At 39.1% G+C, this 14,823-nt stretch overlaps 1 protein-coding gene across 1 annotated transcript in view; it reads right to left on the bottom strand.

Annotated features, from left to right (window-relative positions):
• Positions 1–14,823, bottom strand: part of TAMM41 (TAM41 mitochondrial translocator assembly and maintenance homolog) — a 243,086-nt gene that overhangs the window by 170,952 nt on the left and 57,311 nt on the right. The window contains exon 3 of the mRNA XM_078661406.1: positions 8,577–8,669. Within this exon, the coding sequence (XP_078517532.1) occupies positions 8,577–8,669 (93 nt within the window). The remainder of the gene's footprint in view (positions 1–8,576; positions 8,670–14,823) is intronic.

Genomic DNA, 14,823 nt, shown 5'->3' with positions numbered 1-14,823 from the left:
CATAACATCAATGACACATTTTTAATCATCTTCAGAACCCTTCGGTAATAAAGGAGTATACTTCAGAAGGAACCTGAGATTTCTAACCTTCACTTTGGATCCTATATCCCCATTTTTACCAAAAAGAATTCCTAGCACAACGGGGAGCCCATCAGTCATTATATGGAGTCTTGCTAAATATGGCAGGAAGATAATAAAGCATGACACCAAGGTAGGTGTGCGCGGCATGTTCTTACAGTGTTGTGCAATTCCTCGTTCCTGTCCAGACATTAGGACCCGACACCTGGGTTCTCACTATCCAGGTAAATACCCTTTGATTGGATTAGAACCGTATTGTGTCGCCTAAGTTTTCTGTGATTACAAGATTGGACTCGTAGGGTTCATATTGCGACATCTCTATCGCTCTCTTGTTCCCCAGCATTTTGGGGGAGGGGGAAGTGTTTTGACAAAAAACTAACATGACAACAACAGGAGTATTTATTTTTGGCCTTCTTCAAACAGCAGTTTTTTAAACACAATAATTATGAAATGGAAGTTGTAAACTTTTAAAAACTGACCTACAAATGGTATCACAATTGTCCTTAATGTTGATTGATTGCTTCTGAAAGACTTATAGAGATGGTTCCATTTCTAACACACATATTGATTAGTGACAATTGTTAGTGGCGCTTCTCTGTCAGTCACATGTCAGGAATCACATATGGAAGGGTGACTAACCAAGGCTGAATCAGTCAAAAGACAGACTTGAAACTGAAAGGGCCATACATTTAGGGCCGATTCAGTTACATCACAGGTACCTTTAGTGCATCCATTCGACTGATTGGCTTACAAATTCGGCACCCCACTATAATAATGTAAACATACAAAAAAGCACATGGGCCATCAGTGGACGCAACTTAACTAGGAGATGTCCCTTGCCACTATTGAGAGGTAACAAATATGTATAGTTGCCAAACTAATAAAACTCATGTTCTTAATTTCGGAACGATGAAAGTCTTAGTGGATTTGCTCGGATATGAACCTGTTGCCCTTGCATCAAACAATGATCCCTGCAATGGATACATTACACCAGCAACCCTCCATTCCCAACACCATGCAATAATCTTCGTAAATTAAGAAACTTTAACTAAAATCAATATTTTGATCGTGTTTTAGGAAATGAATGCAAGGTAAAGACCTTGAAACTCTAGTTTAATAAGTTACTCGACCTGTAGGTCTAATAGCATTTTGTTGATTTTTCAAACCCTGAAAAGGGCGGCTTGCCAAGTGAGAATCAGAGAAGGTCACCTTTTTTCACGCAGTAAGGGTGATCTGTTTTTTCTTTTGTTACACCATGCATCTTTTACATGAAAATATCTCTGCTAGAGTGTCTGGTTTGAAAGATAACTTAACAGGATGAACAAGTCTAGAACAACCACACTGGCCTTTTGTTGTTCCTAAAAAGATTCAAGCTCACCCAAGGCTGATATATTGTTTGGAAGGTAAAGCTTACTGCGAGAAATTATTTCACACCTTATGTCTTGAACTTCTACAACATAATTGTTCCACTGTGCTCGGTTACTGCACAGTCTAGTTACTATTCATGGATGAGGGCATAAAAACCTTAAGGTAAAAAGGGCACTAAAAAAGTTAACTGTATTTACTTTGTTTTCATGTTCCTGAATCTTATGTGATATGGGTCAAACTTTAAGCAGGATTCTATTCATTTAACAGTCAGGATCACCCCATGTTTACTGCTGGCAACTAGCCGTTGCTTGATCTGTTCTCAGGTCCCGATGCTGAGGTGCTCTGTCAAGGTGCTCAAGCTCTCCATTCCTCTGTGATCTTCTAAACCCAATGGGACACTGGAGAGGTTTCAAATGGGACCTACACAGTAAACATCTTGAAGTGGGCGCCCACAGATGCACTCCCATCTCCTAATTTTATATACACATGCTTATATAGCCGAGTAGGGGATAGACTCCGGTTCCAAGTACAAACCATTATTCTGAAGATGCACATTATGTCTTATGTAATAGTGTATCAACACATAGGGACATCCTTTAAATTGCGAGTAACAGGCATCTACACTAGTGAGGTCCATAAGAGGGTTTTCGCAATAAGGAAACTTACAACTTACTTGGAGTAAGGTTGTTACTATAGCAGGTTAGAACTGCCTCTATGAAGTCTACAGCTAAAGAAATCGTGTCTTCATCATCTCAAGCTCTATCTTGTTCTGCAAAAAAACCCTCCTGCTGGTTGATAGAGAACTTTGAGTGCGTCCAGGCACAGATTTGGCTGGAAAAACAAAATTCCAGTGCTTTGTCATTTTGGGCCTAATCACCACTAAGTTGGCAGACATATCGGTTGGCTTAAAAATAACCATGCCATTTCATAGTGCATATCCACTTATTTGAAATATTACTTTGGTTAGCAATATAAGTTGTGAATTGTGAGAGTTTTGTCAAACGTGCAGAACTGTTATCACAATGGATGTGATATAAGCTAACGATGACAAAATGGGTATTAATTCTAAAGTAAATAATGAGGACATTTCTGACAACATCCACTGCTTTTGGGTCTTCAAAAAAGAAAAGAAAATATACACACTTCTATATTCACACTGAGAACCTTCAATCCTCAGAATGCTCAAGAATGGCGTGTTTACTCCATCCCATTAGTGACACAAAGATGGTGCTTTTTTCGAAGTACAAAAAGAAATTCAAAAAATGCACAGAAGGTGGTTGACTGACCCTATTGGTGGGATTATTGATATGACCGAGCAAGGAGGGCTATGTAAAACCCCTAAAGACCCAGATGATTTGATGAATTAGCTCAAATAGCTTTTGTGTTACCTGGTTAATGCTAACTGCAATTTCTCAGAAAAGGTGCAAATGTTTACTCTTTAAGAAACAATCAAACCTAAGTTAGACAGAATCAGAAGCAGGGCTTCAAAGTGTATGGGGTCAAGCCAGAGGGCAAATACCCAGTGGAAAGGATAAAACAAAAATCTTCTCTTTAAACAGGAGGAATATTAAAATTGTTGTACTCAAACTGAGGAAGATAACAGTGGATTCTTTGGTTCGCCAAATGATAAGGGGATCCTTGACAGAGTTTTATTGCACTCCATACAAAAACTCAATTCAACAGTGCAAATATCACTGGGCATTTCTAAATTCTCAGCTGTATTGTTTGTTAGGCAAGTTCTCAGTAAACTTGCAGCTGATAATCAAGATCAGAATAACAACTGTCATTTATTACAACAAAAAAAAGCCCACAAATTAACAAATGAAATGTTGATCTTTACTCTCTTCGTCTTATTTTTACGTCGTATCTACTCGCTTCACAAACTGCTTGAGACAAAGGCTCCAATGCCTCGATAAGTTAAATACATTAATTGAGCGTTTATAGATTGAAAATTCCATGTTGCATCATATAGCAGACCCAGAATGCTTTGCGATCTTCATATTATCTTATCACACACATCCGCATAGAGTTGTTGCCGCGTGTAGAGTTAAATAAATGGTGCTCTTTGTGAAACTAAAGGACAGAGATGTAAGGTCTAACTAATCGTGTATTAGGTCTCCTGCCGTTTACATAATGAAGGTAAAGTGTTACGGTTGTTCTGACATGTATGAGAATTGGAATAATACGGTTTCGTTAATTTTACTTAAAATTCATTTACATGTGCTACCGTTATCACCTGCATGCATCATCGTTCCCAGGCATACAATGACTTGATGGTAAACACAGTTTAAAGAGAAAAGGGCGAGAATGAAAAGGACACGTGCGCATACTGCCATCTACAGGCCACTACTAAAAAGCACGCTTTGAATCTCAATTATTTCCCTTGATAGAGCATTGCAATGTCAACGAATTACACCCAGCCGCTTCCCTGGGCAAGAAGTAGGAGGCCGCTAGAGAGCAGGTGCCAACGCTGTGATTGCACTGATGCCTACAGCGCGCGTGACGTGACTTCCCTCGGGCATTCAATGAGATTTTTCATCTACGGCATAACTTCCTTCAGAGCCCCCAAACTTGGAGTTCAGTGCTAAAATAATGTGGGATATTCACAAACAAAAGCACCGTGATTCAAAGTCAGAGCTTCAAACATTTTAGCAGACAGTGTGATCCAGTAGAATTTCATAGCAAAAGTCCCACCAGCTGAGCTCTGCAGCACAAATAGTATTCATTTTTTTGCTGAGACTATATATTGAAATAATCTATTTTAGATCTAACAACATCACTTTTTGTGCTTGCTGAACAGGATTGTGCATATCATAATTAGCAACTTATTTTAGTATCTGGAAAAGCCCCAAGTACGTTGAAGTGACCTGGCACAGACAAGGTGAATCAAAAACAACAAATAGGTCTGAGCTTTTCTCAGAGGTGAGATAATGATCTCATTTTTTTAAAACAATTTTTGTTTTACTAGATGGCCAAACAAGAATCGGTATCAATAGATACCGATATATATGTAGCTCCTGCTTGTCCCAAACTAGCGAGATGCTGGTGAAAGGGAAATGACACACAGTCCGGTGCTCACAGCTTCTGAAATACACGATCGCGCGCCCAGCCTCCAGAAAGCAACGCGCAGGCTCATCCCGAGCAGCCCATAGGGGGCGCGCGATCGTGTATTTCAGAAGCTGTGAGCACCGGACTGTGTGTCATTTCCCTTTCACCACCAGCCTCTGATGAAGAAATTCGAAACGCGTCAGGAAGGGGTGCAACGGCTGCGAAAAGGACTCGGCATGCCAGCGTTTCCACCTTTGAGCAGGGCTGCAGCTTGAGGCCCGGGACTGTGCTCGAGAGCATCTCGCTAGTTTGGGACAAGCAGGATATATAGATATAGATATAGATATATATATATATATATATAGATATATATATATATATATATATATATATATATATATATATATATATATATATCTTCTTTCTAATTACAATAACCACAGTCAGCACATCCATCCGAATGAGGACCCATCTCCTATAACATCCAATTAAAGAAAAACATTAATCAGAGTAAAACTGAGTTTCAATAATTTAAACCTTGAGCTCAATACCCTGATAGCCATGACACAGAACAGACAGGTTTTAAGTTAGGAAAATATGTTAAGCATTTAGCAGTAACAAAACAGTTAAAAAAAAGCCAAAAATAGCATATTACCAACACTACACTCAAATTGTATAACTGGAGAAAAAGATAATGAGCACAATTTCACCAAAATGCCAAAAGACTGTACTGGACTGATCTGGAGCTTAGACTGATCACAATGGAGCATGGGTTGGATGCACCATGCAGGTCAGCCCAGTCAAAGATATTACCATCTGACTTAGTCTCTCAAATCCTCTGGTCGGGCAACGTTGCAAGCTTTATCCACTGAAGGCCTCTCAAAACCAGACAGTCATTGGACAAAGTCAATCTGAGACATTGGTTTTGGCGGGAAGAGTTCAGAGTAGGACAAATTCAAGTTTCACAGCCACCAAAGTCCTCAGGTTACATGGATACTTTAGACTTTGCTTTAAATTGAGTGTTTTTTATGCAGCTCATAATCGTCCACCAGGGCACGTATGAAGCTGTATCCGACGAAGTTGCTTCGAAATCCGTCGCTGTTGCTGGTAAGTCCCACTAAAGCTGTGAAGGTATTGAAAAATCAAAACGTTCTAAGTTACAACTTTTAAGAGTTTCTGGAGCAGATCCTCTTATTCACTTGTAAGACTCCTAGGACCTCAGGGGCAGCACTTAGGGGTCAAAATTCACTCCGCGGGGTCCTCCAGCAGAGTCCGGTTCAGGTCAGGTCCAGTTGCTACTCATCGGCTGGGGCCTTCAGGAAAAAAAGACTTGCAGCTTGTAGACACACAGGAGGTAATCTAACTGACTCTTGGAGTCCACTTTTTTAGTACTTATTACAAGTGGGAACGGGTCCAGTGCCTGATGTCTCCACACAGATCTCAAATAGCTGGTCCAGCCCTCTCCTGTTATACTGCAGGTCCAGAAACTGTTCTGGTGGGCTGTGGGTGAGATACCAGCGTTATGGTTTCACTAGCCAGTGGGTGGGGGTAACTCCTGAATACTCCCAAATCAATGAGGAGACAGTGACAAAGGCCAACTCTTCCCACTTCTGCAACACATCCTGATTGTGTTAATGCAAACAATCCCCCAGTGTGCCATTTTGAGGCAAATTTAACTAGGAAGAATTTCTCTGCCACTGAAGGAAACTTGTGTGCCATCCAGGAGCACGTTTAGGCAAATGAGCAGCCTCATCAGCTAGATCAAACAGGTTCTGGGACCAGCTCCTCCTCCCAATAGGCTAGTGCCAAACTGGCGATAGATTGGCTTGTATACAAATGCTTCTCTTGCCCTGATCTGCCCTTATACAAACCTATGAATGGACAGCAATCACTTCTGTCCCCTTCAAGTTAATGAAGTCCTTGAACTTTCTCCAGCTGCCATTTCTGAGCGGATATGCATCACATACTTCACATGCACGGTCTTCCTGTGAAAAGGTCTAACCCATTGTTTCTGCTGTGGGAGCAGTTTTCAAATCTCATTAAGGAGAAGCACTGACAGGGTCATCTGGCAGCTGGTTAATACTAATTAGCCACTGGAGGTGGAGGCAACATCTAACTTTTTAAAAGTCTCTTTTTCTAAATATTTATTAAAAATACAACTTCACCACTGAATTGGATTGATAATAAACATTGAAAATAGTGCTTGAATTATTCCAGTAGCTTCTCCCATACCAGACATTTTGTTCTGAACTGTAGTTATTTTCATAAACCAGGTACAACCCTTTCCAGTGAAAATAGCTTTTAAAGGCTAGTCACTATAGATACATAAGAAGATTAACATCTTGTATGTACCACTTCTGATTTGTGGGTAGCATGGCAAATTAGGGGTGATGTATTAAATATCTAAAAGTAAGGTTTGTTCCTTTGAAAATGGGTTATTTTGACAGGTTTGTCTGCAGGTTTAAAAAGCTGCAGTAGTTTGGCTCAGGTCTGAAGTACTGCTTTTCTTGACACTCTAGTGGATGGCACAATAAGGGCTGCAGTCCACAGGTGACATTTAACTTTCCATGTCATCTGTGTTTTTCCCCATATATTTTCCTGTATACTATGGTCTTAGTGTGAAGTTAAATAAGTCAATTGGGGGGTTAGCCAATTTGACCATGCTTGAGCAGTTAGGGAACACACACTGAGGCCTGGACAACAGGGTCACAATGTGCAGAGTTCAAAATCCAGTAAAACCAGCCAGTAAACAATTGAGTTGACCACACAAAAAGTAGGACCTTCTCATATCAACCTTTGGTGGATATTGTCTAGTGCCGCCATTCTGCTTGCACTAATTTCTAAACATCTTAAGCACTCACAAATATGCTAGTTAGTCCATGAGTTGTCTCAGAGCTTTCATATGTTGATTCAGGAATTTCCATATATTATTGGAATAGGTGCTCTGTTGGCTTTAGCTGGGAGAGGCCCTCAAGCACGAGAGGCTTTCAAAGTGACAAGATCTACCGAGACAATGAGGAGGCACGATTTTTCTTCCCAATGTGTAGCAATGGGGCTCTCAGCTGCTCCTAACATAAGGGACAACCGAATGGTCAAAGCCTTCCTCCCTTCCTCCTGGCACAGCTCCTGCATAATAAACATGATTACCATAGGGTGAGCCTAGAATGGCATTTCCAGGACTTGTGTGCATCATGGCTGAGTACTTCCTTCCAGCAGTATCATACCAATACACAGTCCCACCAAATGTGGTCACTAGAGAACCACATCTCCAGCAGTTCACATTAGCCTCAGAGTATATAGGTTTTAAGAACTATGGCATGAGGTTAAGCGGAATTACAACATTTAAAGAACGGGCTATTTACAAGCTGGAAGTGTAAAAATACTTTTTTTTAGCTGTTGAGCACTCAATTATTTTCGTGCCAGGATGTTATCTTTTGAAACATACGGTGAAACAAGTGTAAAGGCTAATGCAAGCAGTTACTTAACAACAAGGAAAAGTGCTTTTGCGAGTAACATTATCAGCATCAAAAATCAGTTTTACAAGTATTTAACTAAGCACTGTTTTGTTGAAGCATTTAATTAGAGGCAGTAAGTAATACTATGTATTATATAAACGCCTATTTAGAAAACATTCGGCTGGTGAAACGGCTGAAGTGGTCTCAAGGACAGACCTAAAAAATAGCATTTGGTGTTTGCTGGTCATCGGATGTAGGGCTCGCATCTCTACACTTATTGTTGTTCTTGGAAATTATTAAACTCGACATTAAAGATTTAAAAAAAAGTACTTTTAGGCCCGTTTCCTTGCAGGTAAATCTGACCGATTAAGGCTTGCATCGCTCAGGAAGATAGAATATTGTTGGTGACTCTACCCTCATCTCTTGTAGTGAAAGCTCATAAAGAATACGTCCTAAGCTATTTCAAGGGTCACATAAAGCTGCATGAATGGTTGTGCAGTTTCTAAACAGAACATATTTAACAACTCAGTTTCACTAAAAAGTTTCACAGTAAGTAAAACACAAGAATTGCTTCTTCATCTTTTGTGAATTGCAAACGAACAATGCATATGTATTATGTTTACTTACAGGTTTGTGTAGTCTGCCAGCAACATACAGAGTCTTCCAGTGAAGGAGATCCTTAATCAAGTTATCAGTGCTCACTACCCCATACTTTATCATCTGAAATATTTAAAATAAAACAAAATTAATGCAGTCATCGGTTGATGTTTATGAGAGCTTGTGAGTTAATCGGCCTTATATACAACAATATCGGACACACATATTATAAAATATATATTGAACAGTTATTAAATCAGTTTGTTCCTTGGTAACTTTTTGTCCATTACAAACCTGACAATAGGTTACTAGTCCTGCGACCACAATCACACGTTTGCAAAACTTGAATATGCTGTCCGTTAAACATTTTCATGAAAAACTGCTCACATTAGCCAATTTTGATTTAATAAGACTGAATTATAGTAATGTCCTTAAAAATTACTGAAAGTTATCTTAGACCTTTAAGAATTCGATACAGGGCAATTTTATTTAGGAAGTACGTTTTATGTTGGTACAGAAGGAAGAAAAAAGAATGACAAAATCATTGGCTATTTATCGAAGTTAATGGAATTTTGCTTTATTTCACATCATGCTTTCATGTATAAATTACATATATATGATCACTAACTGTCATGAGATTAAATCACGATCTAATGTTATCCAGTTCTGCATGAATATGAATTGAAATAAAAACATCCTTTAATGGAACATACGAAGGATCATGTATCTTTATAATAAATAAACATTTGTAAGAAACTAGTTATCTGAACAAGACACCGGCTGCGCACTAGGGGTCACGTTCGACGTAGGAGGGTGTGCCATTAGAGATACACATCCAGGGGGGGCGTGGCTAGCGCCTGACGGAGATGGCGGCTTGCCCGTAGCTCTCTGGGAGCGGCGGAAACTAAATCGGCCTGACGGCGATAATTCGCCTAGGCATAATTGGCAATTTGGAGGAATATGCGTCGGAAATATCCAGCTCCATGGCACCCGGCTTTTAAACGCAATTTCGACGTTGAAAACTTCTTTTTTGCATCGATGACCTGTGACGGAGCGCTAGTGGGATTGCGCCCGCCATTTTGTGTCCTGTCGCGAACGGAGCTCTACTACGCTGCAATGCTACTTCTTTGACTGAATTCTCCATCGCATTGACCGGTAAAATTGCCGCATGAACACTTCTCCTGCCTCTTCAATAGTATACTCTGCTTTCTGACTAATTTGGCTTCCTACATGGGATGCGATATTTTCTTCATTCTGTGACCGCAATTTTGTGCATCAGGGATTTGAAATCTCTCAAGAGTGCCGGCTGAATCTCTGCACACATCTATATTTCTAACTGGAGAAACACTTGTGTCGCGCTCCTGTAACTCTTCCTTAAATTATTTCTGGGGGCTTTCCTTTGTTTACGCCTCATTTCTGTACTTGGTATATTATATCACATTTTCTATGGGAAGGTTGCATTATGTGAACTCGACATCTTACCACTTTAAGAGTCATCTAATCCAGAATATGTATATGTACAGGCAATGTTATTTCAATTCAATGGTTTGAGTTATATTTCCTTGCAATTTCAATTGTTCTATGAATGAGTGACCTTTCATAATCTCTCTTTTCGTTTTTGGATGATACATCTTGAGACATGTTCAGTTATTATTCTTTTCATGATGGTTTATCGCCTCTTCTCTTGTACCTTCATACAACCACGCTAATGCACGATTTTTTGCCTTTTGGCTTGTTTCTCCGTTATATTGTGAAGAACATTTTCTAACTTTTCTTCCTCACAGTGATATTATTATTGTATCTTCACTGCAGTTTTTAGCTTCTCCATGAGAAAGCAAGTTAAAGAGACACAATCTAGGCATACATTTCTCCTCTCAACTAGTTCGCGCTACCAGTGTTTAGACATGGATGATCCAGTTAACTCTTCACCGAAAACTATGACTTTAACAGCGGCTACTACAGCTTCTGCTGGCACTAAAGCTTCAACCAAAAGATTGAAAAAGGATCCTCCCTCTCCTAAGCAAGTCTCTTCAGTCACCATGGACTTATTACTAAAGGAAATCAGGGCCTTGCGCCCATTTGTTGAGGAAACTACCTCTACACTTCAAGAAACGACTTCTACGCTCCAAGAAATGGACATGCATAGAAAGCCGCGTCACTACTCTAGAACAAAATGTTGACTCTTTGAATACCTCTACTTCTAAAATTGAATCCTTATGCTCTCAGGTATCACTGCTGCATAAACAAATAGAAAATTTAGAAAATAGAAACAGACGAAATAATCTTCGTATTTATGGTCCGCGGGAAGGGACAGAAGGGTCAGACTTAATCGCTTTTTTCAAGTCTTTTATTCCCAAACTTCCGGAAAGCACCAACTTAAACATTCAAAGAGCTCACCGATTGGGATCATTGTCACACCTAGCATCTGCTGCTTCAAAGAGTAAACCAAGAGGAGTGATACTATATGTTCTTGAATACACTGACCTATTGACAATTATTTCTACTGCCAGAGCTTTGAATAAAATTACTTGGTCGGGGAAAACGCTATTCTTCACTCAGGATTACGCTAAATCAACAGCAGATCGCCGTAAAGAGTTCTTGGTAATGAGGCCTCAATTACGATCGATGGGAGCGAGATATGGTCTCTTTCATCCATGTCTATTCAAAGTAACTATTAACAACAAAACTACTACCTACGAGGATCCACTAAAGCTTAAAAGGTTCCTTTATTCCTTTTTGACTGACTCAATGGATACACCCTCATCGCCACATCCCAAATAGTTCATTTTGACTCTGTTTTACCGTTAGTTCTTGCATGAGTCTCACCTTCCTTATGGTGTAGTATACCCCTGAGATTTCTCATGGGATGGTTTTAATGTTGTTGCTGTTTTCAAGTTTATCATTATTGTCTAGTTCATTCATTGTCTAGTTTATGGTTAATATCAACTTGGCATTCGTTCTTCTTTCTACTGTTTTTACCTTATGCTTAACCTCTTTTGTCCTTCACAGGTTCCCGCTCCACGTCTTCCTTTTTTTCCTCATGTTTTGCTACAGTCTGTTGGTACCGTTTTTCTTTCCCGCCTTCCCTCGTGAGTCTCGGACACGTCATTGTTCCGTGTGGCCTCCAATCCCCCCACCCCTCGTATGGTTTGGAATTTATGTAAGGTTTTCTTTTAATTTATTCTTCTTAGTTTTCATACTGTCATTCTTCTCTCTCCTTTCTTTTCTGTCCTTTTTCTTCTCTCATATTGCTTACCCTTACTTTTATTTACAGTACAATTTTTCCTTCTCTTCCTGCACGCTCTTTATGCTCAAATATTACATATTTCATATTCTTTCTTTCTTTTCTCTTTCTTCTTATTTTATCAAGCGCTTTACTATGTATACAGTTGGTTCATTGATGGATTGACTTCTATGTTTTTAATACTTCGCTTATTTCAGCATTTAATGCATTATTTTGCTTTTATTTTATGCCTTTAAAAATTGTATCTTGGAATGTCAAAGGTTTACACTCACCTATTAAGCGGCAGAGAGTTTTGACTCATCTAACTAAACTACAAACAGATATTACTGGTCTGCAGGAGTCTCATCTATCAGCTGATGAATCTGCAAAGTTGAAAAGAAGCTGGGTCGGTGAAGTCCTTTTTTCTCCGGGTGATGGCAAACGCAATGGTGTCCTTATTTTGTTTAAAAAGTCCCTTTCTGTCAAGATACTCTTACATTGTGCAGATCAAATGGGTAGATGGGTTTTTGTAAAACTTCTGATAGATAATGTCCCACTCTCTATACTGACTATCTATGCACCTACGGCTGGAGATCCTTCTTTTTGGACCTCCCTCTCTCAACACATTACACAACACTATGATGACGACTTTATTTTTACAGGGGATTGCAATGACATTGTTGACCCTTTCATTGATCGGAATTCCTCAGTCCCTTTTGTCCCTAATGGATCTCACAAATCATTCACACAAATGATTAGACAGCACGGAGACGCATGGAGATTATGCAACCCCACACTCAGAGAATACTCTTTTTACTCTTCAGTACATCATACTCAATCAAGATTAGATTACTTTTTTCTCTCACACAATCTTACTCAAACATTAGTGGGTGCAGATATTGGTTCTGTCCTAATATCGGACCATGCTCCTGTAACCATTTGTCTTGATGTTTTGCAGTCACTTTTGGCATCTCGCAAATGGCGTTTTAATAATCATTTGCTTTTAGATTCCTTATATATTTCATCTTTTACCTCTTTTTTTCATGAATATTTTCTTTTTAATCAAAAGGGTGACATACCTTTTTATGTAATTCGGGACGCCTTCAAAGCCTCAGCTAGAGACTTTATCATTAATTTTGTCCCGAAAAAACATAAAAAAGCCCAACAGACAACTAATGCCCTTCTGCTTAAAATCAAACAACTGGAACACTCCTACTACTCTTCCAAATCCAAGGAATGCTTATTTGATCTCATCAAAGCTAAAATCCAATTTAATCAAGATACAACCAACAATGCCTCTACCTATTTACTAAAATTTAGCGCAAAGTACTATGGTGGTCAGAATAAAACAGGCAAACTACTGGCTAATTATTTAAAGGTTAAACAAAATAAACTTAATATAGAATCTATCTTTGATCAAAACCGCCAACTGAAATTTAAAGAAGACATTTTAAATGAATTCCTTCTTTTTTATCAATCTCTTTACTCTTCTGAAACTTCTGCCTCTGATCAAAACATCTCACTTCCTTTTTAAAATTCAGCTTGCTCCAAATATACACCCTGACCTTTCCCCTCTAGAGACAGACTTGTCACGAAAGGAACTTCTTATCGCCTTAAAAACACTTAAAAAAGACAAAGCACCGGGCCCAGATGGTTTCACTGTAGATTTTTTTTACTAATTTTGCACATTTACTCATTCCTAAATTGCATACCCTCATACTTACTTTTCTACAATCTGGTGAATCTCATGGTTCTTTTTCAGATGCCCTTATATGTATTATTCCTAAGGAAGGCAAAGATCCCCAATTTTATAAAAGTTATCGTCCCATATCCTTGGTCAACATTGATTATAACATTTTCTCCAAGGCTTTGGCTTTACGTTTAGAATCTCAAATGCCTGATTTGCTGGGGTCTGAGCAATCTGGTTTTGTTAAAGGCCTACTCCTCACAGATAATACTAGTTTATTTTTTTATATACTCTCCAAAACTTCACATACTAACCACTCACTGGCAGCTATAGCCTTGGATGCAGAAAAGGCTTTTGATAGAGTTGAGTGGCCATACCTCTTTAGCAAAATGGTTTGGTTTTGGCCCAAAGATTACTGCCTTTATTTCTCTTTTATATTCCAACCCAAGAGTGGCTATATCAGCTAACAATGCAGTTTCTTTATACTTTCATCTTGGCAGAGGTGTCAGACAGGGCTGCCCTCTTTCCCCGTTTCTTTTTAATTTAACTTTGGAACCTTTCTTGCTGCGAATCCACCAAAATGGCAACATTCATGGTTTTACTTTTAAAGATACTAATGTTAAGATGGCGGCTTACGCTGATGATGTTCTTTTATTCCTTTCACAACCTCAGGTTTCCCTTCCCACTTTCTTAGAAGAGGTTGACTTGTTTGCCTCAGTCTCTGGTTACAAACTCAATAAAGATAAATGGGAAATTTTACCCCTTACCAAATATACTTTTAAAACTGAATTCGCTACTTCAGGTTTCACATGGAATCCTCAAAATATTAAATATCTGGGCTTACATTTCACTTCTTCCATTTCAGGAACATTATCTCAGTGCTTGGATGATTGTGTACAAAGGCTCTCGTCCTTGACGACGAGATGGCATCCCTTATATCTGTCTTGGTGGGGTCACCTGGATACCATAAAAATGATGCTCTCTCCTATAGTTTTATACACCATTTCTAATATCCCGGTATCCATTCCCTCCAAATATTTTAAAAAGATTAACTCAGTTTTGTCTTCCTTCTTATGGAGTAACAAAAAATCACGCATGTCCATTTCAAAATTAATTCGTCCAAAAATGGAAGGTGGAACAAACTTCCCCGATTTTCCTACTTACCACAAATCCTTCTTACTACGTCAAGCGTCAAACTGGCTTTCTGACTCATCTGCTGATCGTCCTCTGTGGACTACTCTTGAATAATCTTTTCTTTCACCCTTTTCCTTTCAGGAATATCTCTTATTTACACGTAAACCACAATCGGTCTCCTCCCCTATAATTAAATTTACCTCTAAACTACTCCCGACCGCCCCCTTAACCTC

Source organism: Lissotriton helveticus, chromosome 9, assembly GCF_964261635.1.
Source record: "Lissotriton helveticus chromosome 9, aLisHel1.1, whole genome shotgun sequence".
Taxonomy (NCBI): domain Eukaryota; kingdom Metazoa; phylum Chordata; class Amphibia; order Caudata; family Salamandridae; genus Lissotriton; species Lissotriton helveticus.
Note: the sequence above shows the minus strand (reverse complement) of the source record. Positions and strands in the feature narration are given on the sequence as shown.